Source organism: Mesoplodon mirus (genome assembly GCF_964341445.2).
Source record: "Mesoplodon mirus genome assembly, chromosome: 3".
Lineage (NCBI taxonomy): Eukaryota > Metazoa > Chordata > Mammalia > Artiodactyla > Ziphiidae > Mesoplodon > Mesoplodon mirus.
The window spans coordinates 30,444,061-30,458,567 of NC_138978.1; the positions used below are offsets into that span (position 1 = coordinate 30,444,061).

Sequence of the window (14,507 nt, forward strand, 5' to 3'; positions counted from 1 at the left end):
GGCAACAATTGCCTTGAGATTGGGGATAAAGGAAGGAACTTTTTTAAAGTAAAACAAGAAAGGAGCCTTTCATAGATAGATGATCATAAAGTGTCATGATGTGAGGGTAGGTTAATTCCATGTCATGCTCAAAGAAAAAAAAAAAAAGCAGAAACCAAAAAACACCCAGCAGTGCCTTCCACATGACCAGAAAACTATCCTTGTTACATTTTCCTCTTTCCATGTTTCTTGGAACAAAATGCCACAGGAGATGTGAGTCCCAGGGGTCCTCAAACACAGGGAATTTCCATCTTGCTAGAGTTAAAAGGCCTCGGGGCAAATCTTGTCCCCTGGATGGATGTCTTAGTGAATATGAAGCCCTAGCAATCACCTCTCCCAGCCTGAGCTCAGTGATGCTGCCCGGGGTAGGTGGGTGGGTGGGAAGGGAAGAGGCTGCAGCAGATGTCTGATGGGCGGTGTCCTCCCTTTCAATTTCTCAGGATCAGCCACTTGGAGGGTAAGAATGGATAAGGGCCAGGAAGCTGAGTGAGTTCACCCTCCTTCATCCACTACCCCTGCGCCCTGAAGCATAGCTAGGCAGGCTGTCTGCAAAGGTAGTGAGATTCGCATCCCTGGCATGCCAAGCCAGCCTGGCCACTGGGCAGGATCTCCCATTGGATGGGGCTTACACTGGTGACCTACTCTAAAATCTCTGGATGCTTTTTGTTTTGTTGATTAAATAATGCCAAGTTCAGCATTACATAGACAAGGTGGGTATTATTATCTCCACTTTACAGGCAAGGAAGTCAGGCCCAGGAAGAAGAAATGAGATGTAGAGGAATGACCGAGGCTGGAAGACTAGTTTCCTGACTCTCAGGCCAAAGTTCAAGAAACATATCAAACATATCAGAATGTGTTCCTTTCAGCTATGAATCTGCCATGGCTCAGCCCTTCTAGGACTGCACAAATGACAAAGGCCAGGAGAGCAGGGCAACACAGGTCCCTGGGGGGAGGGATGCCATCCTTGAAGGGGCAGTTTTCATGCTAGGAACATTTTATTTTATTTTTTAATTTTTATTTTATATTGGAGCATAGTTGATTAACAATGTTGCATTAGTTTCAGGTGTACAGCAAAGTGATTCAGCTACACATATACATGTATCTATTCTTTTTCAAGTTCTTTTCCCATTTAGGTTATTATAGAATATTGAGCACAGTTCCTTGTGCTATCCAGTAGGTCCTTGTTGATCATGGATTGAAAATAAATCATTAAACTTTCACCTCCTTTTTGTTGCCAAGTAACGTGCCAGACGTCCCATGCACCATCACCAAGCCTCACCCAGTCTCTGAGCCTCTCTCCACCTTTGACTCCTACCCCTGACAGGGTGATGGAGGAGTGATGGGGGCAGGAGGTGGTAAGACTCAGGCTGGGGTGGGGAGTGAGGCAGTAACCAGCAGACGAACCTCACGGGGCCTGAGCCGACTCTAGCACACTTGCTCATCTCAGAAAGGGTTATCAATCACACTGCACAAAGTGCCTACACATTCTCTGATAATTCGCTTGTATCTCAAATGGTCTATTTCCAAGTTTCTGCTTTCTCCCTTTCAAGTTACAACTGTCACACCTGCTTACTTTCAATCAATAAATACATGTAGCTACTTAAGAGTGGACCTTATTCTATTGCCTATTTGAAAACCAAGAAGATGGACACATAATTTTTTGAGGTTTCTGGATTATAACTGCACTTGAGTATAAATGAGACATAGGCAGGGAGGAAGGCTATTTGTGCCGCAATATGAGCCCCTATTTTCTGCTCCAGACCACATGGGAGATTCTCAAATAAGTTTCTAAGAGTTATCTTGGTGCTGCCAGTAATTTAACTACACAGACATTATTTTTAGCATCACAAGAGTTCCTTATAACGATGATTTTTCAAGGGCAGAATTGACATGTCTTTCGAGCTCAATTCAGTTTAAAATTTTCCAACAGTAAGAAACAAATAGGTAGAAAGTGAAAGGCAGTTTCCAGTGGGGAAACTCCTCAAAAGAGGGGACCACAGAGGTGAACCCCTACACTACCCAGAACTTTGCTTTCTGTGGGTACAGCCACCCCGCTAGCTCCAGGGTGGGCACAGGGCCCTTCTCTGATGTTGGGCTTGACAAGGGCTGCACTGGGGCTCCTGCCTTGTGCCTGGCATATTTCTCTGCTAGGGTTCATGGTGGTGGCCACACAGGACTTCCAATTTCTCCCTGAAGAATGACCCCTAATAGCAGAGAGTGGAGCCACCGGCATTTTAGAATCTACACCAGTGTGGAACCAAGGGCTGACGGGGACTTTCTATTTGCTAGAAATTTCACAGTTCAGGCAAATGAGGAACTGAGGAGTTCTGGGGAGGAAGATGAAGATGCTACAATAAGGTGAAGCAGGTTAGGTTGTTTCTGGTACCCTCCTTAATCTCCCATTTCCTCACAGTGCCCACTCAATTGGTTATATAATCCCACTACATCTCCCAGTATCCCCTCCCAATTCACCCAACCTAAGCCACCCCAATACATCCTAACTCACCCCCATCTCACCCCATCCCACCACAACTCATTCACTCCACTCTACCATATCCCGATTGTCCACTCTACCCCAACCCAACTCCACCCATCCCGTCCCAATCCATTCTGACCCAATCCTATCCCACTTCACTCCGTCCTATCCCAGTCAATCCCCTGAACACTCTATATCTCCCAATTCCACCTCAAACCATCATATTTTACTCAATCCTATTCCATTTCATTCCACCACCCATCTCAGTCCATCCCAGTTCATTCTATCTGTTCCATCCCAATATACATCCCAACCCATGCTTGATCCTACCCCAACTCACTCCTTCCTACTTCACCTCAGTCCATCCAAAATTATCCTGTGTCTCCAATCCCACCCCATCATATTCCATTCCATCCACTCCCATCCCATCTCCTGCTTGGCCAAAGTTCTCATTTTTTAATGTATACAGGGCATGACCATTCTTCATGTCATGTGAAACTATGTGAGAAGGCCAAAGGACCCCAGAGATCTAAGAGTTAAGTGTGTATTGGGGTGGAAGATGAGGGGAAAAAAGATACAGAATCTCATCTTTATTTTTTTTCAAACAACTTCCAAAATGCTTAATCTATTGATAGGGAATCAAAAGCATGCTCTAAAAAGAGTATGTAATTCTTATTATGTCTTGAATTTGTACAGGCCCCCCAAAAAAGAATCTCATCTTTAAAGGTGGGGTATGAAAAGATAGCCCAGGGGTTTGAGCTCCCACATCCAGAAAGAAACTAAATAGGAGTTTCATGTTTCTCTTAACTTACAAGAACCAGGAAAGAGCTCTAAGAACCACACCACTATTTTCAAGTTGAGAAACCCACATTGCATAGCCTACCTTTTGCTTTCTGTGGGCCCAACGGGAAGCCGAATTCTATTCAAAGCCGCTGAATCCTGAGACAGTGTCTCTGTGAGGTGGAAAACTCTGAGGTAACCCTCCATTTTCAGGTTCACCCAGATGTTCCCGTTATCGTGGAAAATCTCTGTAGCAGACAGAGAGGAGGGATTGGGAGGCCATATCCCACTCAAGAGTGAAACCCAAGGAAGGCAGTGTCAGTGACATTCTCCAACCTCCAGGGGGAGCTAGAGGGTCCGCCCTCTTCACCCCTCTAGGAAGAGGTGTACTACCATGGCCTGATAGGTGGGTGAGTCTGCCATGTTCTAAGGAGTGTGCTTTCAGTGGGAGGAGCAGAGGAAAGACTCTTGCTGATGCATCTGGTGGCATCTTAGAGTGGCATAGGGTGAGAACTGTTTCTCTTATAATTCTAAGAGGCTGGTGCAGAAAGCAAGTGGACAACAGTAGTAGAAGTAGAGGTAGTGGGACATTTAACATACACTGAATGCTAACGACAGGTCCGGCACTGTGACAGTTGCTTTCCATGAATTAAAAGGATGGGCCCTAGAGTCAGGAAGCCCTGAGGTTCAATCCTGTCTCCTCTCCTATCTGCTCTATAATCTTGGCCAAATTGTTTAATTTCTGAGTCTCAGTCTCTTCAAATGTGATACTATAGTACCTGAATTGTTGTGAGAATTGAATATGAATGTCTATAAAGCACTAAGCCAGCACTCGGTAAAGGAGAGCTATCGTTGGTAATATGTAGAAGGACATAGGGCCGCCTCCCACCTGGGGATGCCCCTCCATCGCATCCCACTCCTCCAAGCCCCTTGCCTTGGGAATGTCCAAAAGAACAGTCATAGAGAAAGGGAACCCTGGGCTCCAGAGAACCTGCCTCTGATCCCTTCAACAGGTATTTATTGAGTGTCTGCTATGTGCTGTGATCTGGGCTACACTGCTCACCTGAGTTCATAGAGCCTTAGGGAATAACGGTAGACATTGTCTCATTAAACAAGAAATCCCGATATGTCCTGATGAGTTTTACAATACGAGGAGTTTTACAGCCTGGGTTGTGAGAGTTCACAGCAGAGTTCAGTCGAGACTGGTGCCTGGGACTAGAAGCAAATCAAGGACGGCTTGCTTTGTAGTCACCCTCCAGGAGCTGTGGTGGAGATGGATGGACCATGACTGCTTGAGGAGTTGGAAGGTTGAGATCCAGGCTCAAGTGCTAAAAGCATCACAGCATAACTGATGGGCACAGCCCAGTGGGAAAAGCAGGACAGAGAAAGGCAGCCTGTGTGGAAGGATTCCAGCTGGGTCTCCTTAGACATCAGACAACAGGGTGGGTACCATAAAGGATTTGGAGTCAGGCGGGCCTGGGTTCAATCTCTGGCTGACTAGTGGTGTGGTTAAGGTATGTGTCCTCTCTGAACCTATTTCTTTGTGGATAAAATGGGGAGAATAATATTACTGGCCTCACTGGGTTGCTGTGAGGGTCGAGTTAATACATGCAAGTGCTTGGCTTGCCGTCAGCACGTGGTGAGGACTCAACAGACATCAGCTGTTAGTGTCACTCCCCTGGGTACACAGACAGCTTTCTGAGCGGTGGAGGAGGATAATGGGAGGGTGCACAGACTTCCTGGCCAAGTCCTCTGTCCTCACTGTTCCTGTTCCAACCCCAACTTCCATTCAATGGGCACAATCAATATGTATGTGCTGGGCCTGTTGCATCTCTGATTTCTAATCCCTTCCAAAACACAGGGATGCCTTGTCCCTTTTGCAGGCAGGCAGCCTGAGCCTTGGGGAGGTCTGAAGATCAGCTAGTTCTCCAACAAGGAACATCTGGCTCTGCTGAGCCATCAGAGTCCCTAAATCCTGCTGGCATGACAATGATGATGAAACAGAGGCAGATGAGACACATGAGGCAAGTTGGTGTCGCTGAAGCCACCTGCTGGACTCTTCTGGACACACCCAAACCTTGCAGTGCCCGAGCCCTGGCAATCTGGTTCTCCAGTGCCTTTCCACATCATTCTAGCCTCACCTTCAACAAAGCTACACTGTCACCAGTCCAGGATATGGTCAACACTCTCTGCTGTGGTCAGTTTCTTTTTTAAAACCATAAACGCACAGCTCAATTGCAAATGGAAGTTCAAATCCATACACTGGTGCCTTTCCTGGGGGGGGTGGGGGGGTGGGTAATGCTTACGGCTTGTTCTTGCATTCGTTCTAGAACTTAAGGAGCTATCTTACCAATCTGTGACATTTGATTCTGGAGGGAAAGCAACTGGGGATCAGGTGGCTTTGTTGTCGCATTACCTCTGCAAACCAACTGGCTTCTTTGATCCCTAAAACTCTTGTTTTAGGCTTATCAGCCCCTAGAAAACTGTCCAAGAAAAAAATATTTTAAAAAATCATCTGCTGAATTAACAACCATCTATCAGCCACCAATTCTATGCCAGGTCCTGAGCTGGGTGCTGGGGATGCCAAGAGAAATAAAGCACTGTCCCTGCCCTCAGGAAGCTCACAGTTCAATACGTGAGGCAGATAAATAACTACTTTGAATACAATTCAGTTAGTACTGTCATCAAACACTGGGTATGGTCAGTGCTCCAGTTTTTAAGAGGGCTCTGAAAACAAGCAAAGAAGAGAGAAATTTTTTTAAAATAATTTGATATTTGATTTCTTTTAAAGCAATGAAGTGGTTAGCATGGGAAAAATCAGAACTTTAAACTGTAAGTATAAAAATCCTTATACTTACGGTTTAATATTGCCTTTATTTTAAATTACTTATTAAGGAAATGGGAAGCATAACAGTCTTTTCAATGCTCAGAGCTGCTTAATTCAGAGAAAAGTAGCCAGGTTTGAGACAGAACTCGACGGCCACCTGATAAGGAAGGAGTTGAGGATGATCCTAAGGTTCCCGGCTAGGTAACTGGGAAGCTGCCAGTACCACCAGCCTGCATGGAGGATACTGGAGGTTAGGTGCAGAGCTAATGAGTTTGCTTTGGAAGGGAAACATCTGTGTGAAGATGTCCAAGAGTCAGCCGGTTATACGGGCTGTCTAGATCCAGAGCTTCCGTGGGCTAGGAAGCCAATAGACATATCGGGAGAAGCATCTTGGCAGGAGAGATCTGTCTGGAAGCTTCAGAGTGTGGTAGTGGAAGAAATGGGCCTGGATGAGCTCACCCAGGGAGGAGTGAAAGGAAATGAGGAAAAGCATAAGGAATGGAACACTGCAGGAAGCCAGACTTTCAAGAGGGGAATAAGTGCTACTATTAGAAACTGGGAAGGAACAGCCAAGAGGTAGGAGAAAAATCAGCCAAGCACAGTGTGCCGGAAGCCCAAGAAAGAGAAATTTTAAAAGAAGTAATCCAAAGTGTTCACAGTTCAGAGAGGTAAAGAAAGAGAAAGCAGATGGGTTTGGCGATTAAGGTGGTCATTAGTGATCTTTCCTAGAGAGTTCCAGTCCTGGGGACAGAAGCCAGTCAGCAGGGAAGTGAATGGTCGCAGAGAAAGTGAGTTCAAGACTCATCTGAAGAGAGTTAACTTGTAAACGAGAAAGAAAGATGGGATGGGAGCTAAAAGGTCAATAGGGCCAAGAAGTCTGGTTGGCTTGTTTTATGTTAGAGATTAAGTTGTTTAGGGAAAACAAAAGACAGGAGAGTGATTGAGCTATCATCTAGGGGGAGGAGGTAATTGCTGGAAGGTCTCTAGGGAGGCTGGGGGTAGGGGAAGTGTGAGGGCACAGATGGAAGGGGTGAGTGTCCAAGTCGAAGGCAGGTTCAAATCCTATATTCATTTTATCCAGTCATCACTGGGCCAAGGAAGGGAGACAGCGCAGTCCTGAGCACCTTTTAAAGTCAACGGCATGAAGAGAACACAAAATAAATGTGCTTCCCCCTCTAATGTGTCAAATGCTGCCATCATCTGTCACCAAGTCCACTTCCAAATCTCTGCTGCTGGCAAGGTCAAACACCACATGTAAATGCGGGACGGGAAGCCAGAGCACGCCCACCAGAGAGCAAGCGCCCCCTCCCCCAAGCCGTTCAGCACTCCCACCCCCAACTTCTCTGCCAACCAAGGAGCCGCAAGCCAACCGATCTCTCCAAGGCAGGATTCCAACACAGCCCAGCAGTGTGCAAGCTCCCGTAGTCGGCCTTCTTCTTTCCCTGGGGGCATGACATGCCCAAGGGGCAGGGACAAATCGAGCCAGAAAACCAGCTGGATCATATTAGGGGTAATCTCAGGTCTGCTAAGCCAGAGCAGGGGCCGCACCTGGACACACGTCTGAGAGGCCTGACAGCCGGTACCAGCGGTACCCCCACCTCTCATGTGGCAAGTCTGGTGACCAGCGGCGTCGTTGTGAACTGTGCAGCCACCCAGTGGGTGTGGGTGTGCGCGAGGCCTGAGCTCCTAGGCGCGCGCACCGCGGGCGCCCCTCTCTGGGTGTCGGCCGCTATGACTCTTAGGGGAACCTCAGAAAGTCCGGTCAAGTAGGCAAGGGAGAGCTAGGGCTGGCTCGGGGCGCCCTTCCCGACCAGCAGCCCTAACATTCCCGGCTAAGGAGCTGGCGACACGGTCTGCGGGCACCGGCTCACAAGATGCTGGAGCCCAGAGTGGACAGAAGAGCTCGCCAGGGAAGTGTCGCAGTTTCCAAAAAGGGACCACCTAGAGGCTCGGATGGCTGAGGCCAAGCCTTCAAAGGTTCAATTGGTGGTTTAAAAAAATAATTAATTAATTAATTAAATAAAAAACCCAACACAGCTCCAGGCCGGAGGTGCTCTCAGTCAAAGCGTGGGCAGCAGGTGTTACAGGTTTTCTCCCCCCGTGGGTGTCAGCTTCCAGGCTAAATAAAAATGCGGCCCCAGGCATCGCCCGTAGGACCCGTCCCCACACGGGGACACAGAACTTTCTAGGCTGTGGCTAGAGCTGAGCCTCGGAGAGGTGCAGGGGGTAAAGCGGAAGGGCAGCAGTCGAGGCCAGTGGTTCCCAGTGGGGACTGGGTTCTCTCCTAGGTCCGCGTGCCTTCCCGGTCCGCAAGCTGCAGCCACGCATCGGCGAAGTTCCGGGACTCGCCACACCCGCCAGGTCTGTCCCCTCCCCGACTCGGTCGCCGGGAGCAGGTCCCGCCGCCCGCGCCGCCGCTGCCGCAGACCCGGCGCTCGGCTGCAGCAGGGCGCGGGAAAGGGCACTTTGGCGCGGAGTGAAAACCGAAGGCAATGTGGCGGCGCGGAGCCTGGCGGCAACACTCCCTCCCCTGCCCCCGGGCGCAACCCCCGCCCCCGCCAGCCCGACGCTCAGCACCCTCCAGCCCCCACCTGAGTCCTCCAGCTCGGCGTGCTCTGGGCCCTCGCCCAGCTGACCCCCCTCCCAGCCCAGAGCGCCCAGGGAGGGGGACACTTGGGGAGGGGGGTGGCGGCCGCAGTCTCCGGGCGGCTCCGGCGGGGGCGCGGGCTTCAGTTGCGAGGAAAATGGGCGGGGGCAGGGAAAGGCAGACCCTGCAGACGCGCAAATGGGGAGGGGGCGCGCCGTTCCGCTCCAGCCCCCAGGACGGGCGTGCCAACGAGGATCGGGAGACGGGGAGGGCTCCAGGAAAGTTTATCTGGGAAAAGCCTAGCACCTTGGGGGCTGGGAGGCTTAAGAAACTGAAGCCACGGTCCGGGAGCCCCGCAACCCCGGGCGGGCATGGTCTGTCTCCCAGGCCCCCTGGCCGGATCCGGCCAAGTTGCGGCTGGGGGTGTGGGTAGCAGTGAGGGTGAGGGTGGCGGGGAGGACGGGTGAGGGTGGGGGGAAAAGAGGGAGGGCAGAGGCGAGGCTGAGCAGGAGGGTCGGCGTTTGGGAGGGCGGGAGGTTAAGGCGGAGGGCGGGGGGAAGGGACAGGGACCGGGTCGTGGATGGGTGGGCTCGGGGCTCGGGTGGGGCGCGCGGCGGCCGCCGGCTCCCCGGCGCGGCCGGACTTACCCGCGGCGGCCGAGGCGCTGAGCAGCCCCCAGCCCAGCAGCAGCAACAGCGGCGGCGGCGGCGGTGGCGGCGGCGGTGGCGGCTGACGGCCCCAGCGGCTCCCGGCGCCCGGCACAAGCGCCGAAATCCCGGCTTCGGCGCGAGACCTCCCCGCGGGGCAGCCGCAGCGCCCCTGCTTCCATCCCCACGAGCGCGGCATGGCGCGGCCGGCAGCGCCGAGGGAGAGGCTCCCCTCTCAGTGGAGGAGAAAGGAGGTCAGGAGAGCTCTGGAGCTTTTTTCTGCTCGGAAAAAATCCCGGTACGCGGGAGCTCTGAGCTTCTGCGGCTGGAATGAACCAAGTGTCCGCCCGGCCGGGGAGAGGCGCGCTGCGCTCTCGGAAATGACTCGCTCCAATCCCGCTTCGGGGGGTTCGCGCCGGGGGGCGGGGGGGTGAATTATCCCCGGATTAATCACTCCGGAGCCGCTTCTCCGCCGCTCCAAATGCTGGGGGTGGAGGCGCAGCAAAGGAGAAAATATTGGGAGGGGGCGGGTGTTCCTCTTCAGCGCCACCTCCACCTCCAGAGAAACCACAGATTACATCTAAAGGGTTGTTTATTCCTGTTTGTTTTACAATTGACCAGTTTCTTTTAAGTTCAGTTCTCTCGTTTCCATTTATAAGATCACCCGTAATACACCCCCCCATACACACACACACGCGCGCACACACACAGTGATACTGACACACAGGCACTCACAGGCGCGCGCGCACACACACACACACACACACGTACACACACGCCTCTTCCACGGTTGGAAATTAGAATACTGTCTGGGAAAAGGTAACCAAAGAAGGACGCGGTTCCCCAAGTCACGGCTCTTACGCGCTGATCTTGGGTGGTGGCTTTGAACTTGCAATCTGGGGCGTGGGGCGATGCTTACCAGCCCCAGTGGCAGCAGCCTCCTACCCCATCCCAGGAGAAGGGTGTGTGTGCGTAGACCCAGGATTAAGAACTGGAGGGAAGGAGGGGCGGGGGTGGGGGAACCCGCGGGTTTGGCTCCGTTCCGTCCTTCCCCTACCCTAAGGCAAAATCTCGGGATGGAGGGAGGCGTGCTTGTGTCCGTTGCGGTGGGGGAGGGGAAGTGAGGTTGGTAGAGGAACGGTGCAGGAGTTACTTGTGCAATTTATCCTCAAAATTAAATAACCGGACCCGGCTTCTTCTCATCCTTACCCTCCTCCTCCCAGCCCTGGCCCCAAACCAGACGAGTTTCTCCCAATGGCGCGAGCCCCTCCCCACTTCTTTCCCGCCGCCGCTGCCGCCAGGCCCCAAGGGCTCAGCGCCTGTCCCCACCCGATCCCCCACCCCCACTCGGTCGCCGTCTCTGTCTCGTCTCTCCTAGGCTCCTCCGTCAGTCACGATGGCTCCTTAGCTGTCTACGCCAAACTCTCCGCGAGAGGGAACAGACGCTACGGGGGGAAGCAGGAGGGGCAGGGCCTGGGGAGGAGGTCCCCCCGGCGCGCGGGGTGGAAAGGCACTAGCGGGGGAACACCCTCCCCCTTTGCCCGAGGCACCCGGGAGAGGCTGCGCTAGGGGCTTAGGGGGGTTGGCAAGCGGGAGCTCTAGTATCTGCGAGCCCAGGGGGCAATGGCCCGCGGTCGGTGGGAATTTCCGGGAAAGAGCGTGGAAAGGGCTATGGGGCTGACGACCGGAGTGGGGAAGTCGGCGGCGGACAGGGCCGGAGGAGTGGATGCTTGTCCTTGCCCCCCAAGAAAAACTTGCTGTGCGGAGCCGCGATTTCCCCATCTCCCAGCTCCCTTGATGCCCGGCTCCCTCCTCCACCTCAAGTTGTTCCGGTTTCCCAGTATGAGCTCATCCCGCAGCTGGGGAGCCAGCCCGGTAGCCCCGGGCCGGTGAGCGGCCTCAGAATCGCTGGGCCCCTTCCCCACCGCCAACAGACTGGCTTTCTCGCCCCTCCCGACGCCACCTCGCTGGCTGCCAAGAACCGACTGAAACAGCCAGAACTCCACAGTGAAAGGCCTGCTTTATGTCCCCGGAGCAGCGAGGAGGGGGCTTGTTGCTTCCCATTGTCCAGGCCCAGCCCCCAAAAGAGAGGGCTCAGCCAGCCAAGCCTTGGCCTTCCCGCCAGCGCTGGAGAGAAGGGAGGGACTGGCTGGGCCAGTAGGTGGGTGGCAGCCTTGGGGGTGCTCTTGGTGGGATCTTCCCTGGGGGGAAAGCCCTGGCTCCTAAGCTTGGGCCTCTCCCCTCTCCTGCCAGAGGGGTCCTCAAGCTCCAGCGGGCAGAGCCCTCCCCTGCAGCCCACAGCTGGGCAGGAGAGAGTCTGGGCTGCTCTATAGTTCTGGGGCTCCAGGCCAGTGGGCTTCCCCCACTCCCTCCTCAGCCCCAGAACTTTGCTCTGTGGCTGCAACTCACAGCTGATGTTTACCCCAGAACCCTCCCTGGCAATGGGGCATTTGTCATCCTTCTCCCTGGGGGCTGTGGAGGGCAGGGACACCCTTTTAATTCCTGACACTGGCCCACTTCCTCCACCATTCCTCCCTCTCTCTGATCTATCTGTGTCCACATATACTTACTGAGGCCTCCTGAGTTCTGGGCCCTGTGCCAGCCTGTGCTGTGGGCAGTGCAGAGATGCACAGCGTGCGGTCCTGCATGGGAGGATGCGGGGCCCAGATGGAAACCCACCCCCCCCCCCCGCCACCACAACCCAGCAATGCTAATCGCCAGGACAGAAAAGGCATGTTACAGACAGTAACAAAGGCATATCAAGACAGTAAGCTTTTCTTGGACTTGGGGGATCATAAGGCCGATTTAAGGAGGGAAGTAGAATTTGGGCTGGACCCTGAAGCCTGGATACATTGACGAGGTGAAGATTGATTTACTCAACAAATAGTAATTGAGCATCACTACATGGCAGACACTGCGCTAGATATATACACCTGAGTGGACTGTCCCTGGCTTGATGAAGGCAGATGATAAATAAACAATTATATATAAGGTGACTAATTAAAGATGCTATAAAGAAAAAGTCCATAGTTGCTGTGACAAGGACTACACGGGGCATACCTTAAATAGGTGGTCTGGGAAGGCCTCTCTGAGGTGGTGACCTTGAAGGTGGGATTGAAAATTAAGATAAACAGCCATGCAAAGAGTTGGGAAAAGGAAGGGCAAGGCCCTGAAAAGGGAGGGGGACTGGGAAAGGCAGCTGGGTCTGGGTCAAGGTGAATAAGAGGGGACACCTAAGAGAGGAGGGAGGGGATGGGACCAGAGCCAGATCATGCAGGGTCTTTTAGGGAATGATGAGGAGATTGGATTTTAGTCTTAAAAAGGGGAAAGTACAAGGTGTATTCATTTGCTAGGGCTGCTGCCATAACAAATAACAAAGGACCACATACTGAGTGGCTGAAACAACAGACATGTATTGTCTCAAGGTTCTGGAGGCTAGAAGTCCGAGATCAGGGTGTCTACAAGGTTGGCTCCTTCTGAGTTTGCTCTCCTTGACTTGTAGATGGCATGTCTTTTCCCTACATCTTTACATTGTCTTCCGCCTGTACGTGTCTGTGCCCAAATTTCCTCTTCTTATAAGGACACCAGTCATAGTGGGTTAGGCCTCACCTCACAGATTTAGTTTTAACTTAATCACCTCTTTAAAGCCCTGTCTCCAAATATAGTCACATTCTGAGGTCCTAGAGGTTAGGACTTCGACATAGGGAGGGACAGAATTTAGCACATAACAGGAGGAGAGGTCTTTACAGATGGAGGGAAGAGAGAGAAGAAAAGCATGACAGTCAGAAAATAGATTTAAAGAGATGCCCATCAGGCTGCGTGGAGTGTGACTGCTTTATCAAGAGGTACTCTGAGTGCTTCCCTGGTGGCTCAGTGGTTGAGAGTCCGCCTGCCGATGCAGGGGACACGGGTTCGTGCCCCGGTCCGGGAAGATCCCACATGCCGCGGCTCGGCTGGGCCTGTGAGCCATGGCCGCTGAGCCTGCGCGTCTGGAGCCTGTGCTCCACAACGGGAGAGGCCGCAACAGTGAGAGGCCCGTGTACCGCAAAAAAAAAAAAAAAAGTAGTCTGAAAAGGTGCACGGCTCTGAAGACTAAAGGTGGGAACCCTGAACATTTGCAGGCCAAGAGAAAGGCAGGGGTCCAAGAGATAATAATAGACCTCCCCTGTCTAGCCTAGGAGAGTGTGACTCAGCCCAGCCCCCAGGGCTGGCTCCCTGCCTACCCACTCCTGTCTCCCCAGGAGCAAGAGGCAGCCATGGGTCAAGGCCTCTCCACAATATCACATTGCAAAAAGCCCAATGTGGTGTGGTGACTCGCCAAGATAAGCCTAATATCCAGATAAGATCAGAGTTGGTTTTAGAAAGAAAACAAGGCCTGGTGCTCTGGAGAACCTGGCCTAATTCAAGTAGGGGCTGCACTCTTGATGCCCTGAAAGTTTCATTCTGACCTAAGAAGAAAATAAAAGAACCTGCTGAAGCTGAGAGAGAAAATGAGCCGGCAAATGGATGCTCTAGAAACGAGGGCAGAAATGGAGGCTGAGGGCTGGGTAGGATGGCAGAGAAGGGCTACAGAGCAAAGGCGAGGGCTCAGCGGAAAAGCCTGGGGTCTGAGTGGAGGGTGGGGATTTTAAAATGACGAACGCGATGGGACAGAAACTAGTATTTCCCAAGAGCAAGGCTGTCACCGTAGAGTTGACAGTGATCTGCTTCCCAAGGAAAGGTGACAGAAACGGTTCAGGAAGAAAAAGCCCAGGACAAACTTGGGGGAGGCTGTGAGAGCCCCACAATCAGGAGGGGGATGTGAGAAGGGCCCACAGTCTGGACCATTCCTCCAGTGCTACCAAATGCTGGGACCATCGAATTCTAGCATTTCCTGCAGAAAATCCTGTGTTTGTGAAACAAAGGGACAGAACTCGAGTCAGTGGCAAAAGAGGTCGAATGTTTCCTCCGCTTGTCAGAGGCCATGATCCACAGGAGAGGGGCTATGCTAGGCTCTCATCTCTATTTGAAGTTCCTCCAATCAGCTCTGCTATTGTAGCCCCAACGCCTTCACTCACGCTGCTTCCTCTGAGTGCAATACCATTCCTTCTCTCACTGTGCAGAGGAGATGATTCCTAATCACCCAGCTCAAGTGTCACCTCCTTCAGGTAG

At 52.5% G+C, this 14,507-nt stretch overlaps 2 protein-coding genes across 2 annotated transcripts in view; one reads left to right on the forward strand and one right to left on the reverse strand.

Annotated features, from left to right (window-relative positions):
* The window catches only part of CSMD2 (CUB and Sushi multiple domains 2), a 659,332-nt gene extending 649,662 nt beyond the window's left edge, over nt 1-9,670 (reverse strand). Inside the window, exon 1 of the mRNA XM_082615655.1 lies at nt 9,357-9,670. Within this exon, the coding sequence (XP_082471781.1) occupies nt 9,357-9,555 (199 nt within the window). The 5' untranslated portion in view covers nt 9,556-9,670. The remainder of the gene's footprint in view (nt 1-9,356) is intronic.
* A 1,357-nt stretch (nt 9,671-11,027) lies between these two features.
* The window catches only part of LOC309799105 (uncharacterized protein C1orf94), a gene marked incomplete at both ends in the record, with an annotated part of 49,152 nt that continues 45,672 nt past the window's right edge, over nt 11,028-14,507 (forward strand). Inside the window, 2 exons of the mRNA XM_082612122.1 lie at nt 11,028-11,078; nt 11,198-11,363. Of these exons, the coding sequence (XP_082468248.1) occupies nt 11,028-11,078; nt 11,198-11,363 (217 nt within the window). The remainder of the gene's footprint in view (nt 11,079-11,197; nt 11,364-14,507) is intronic.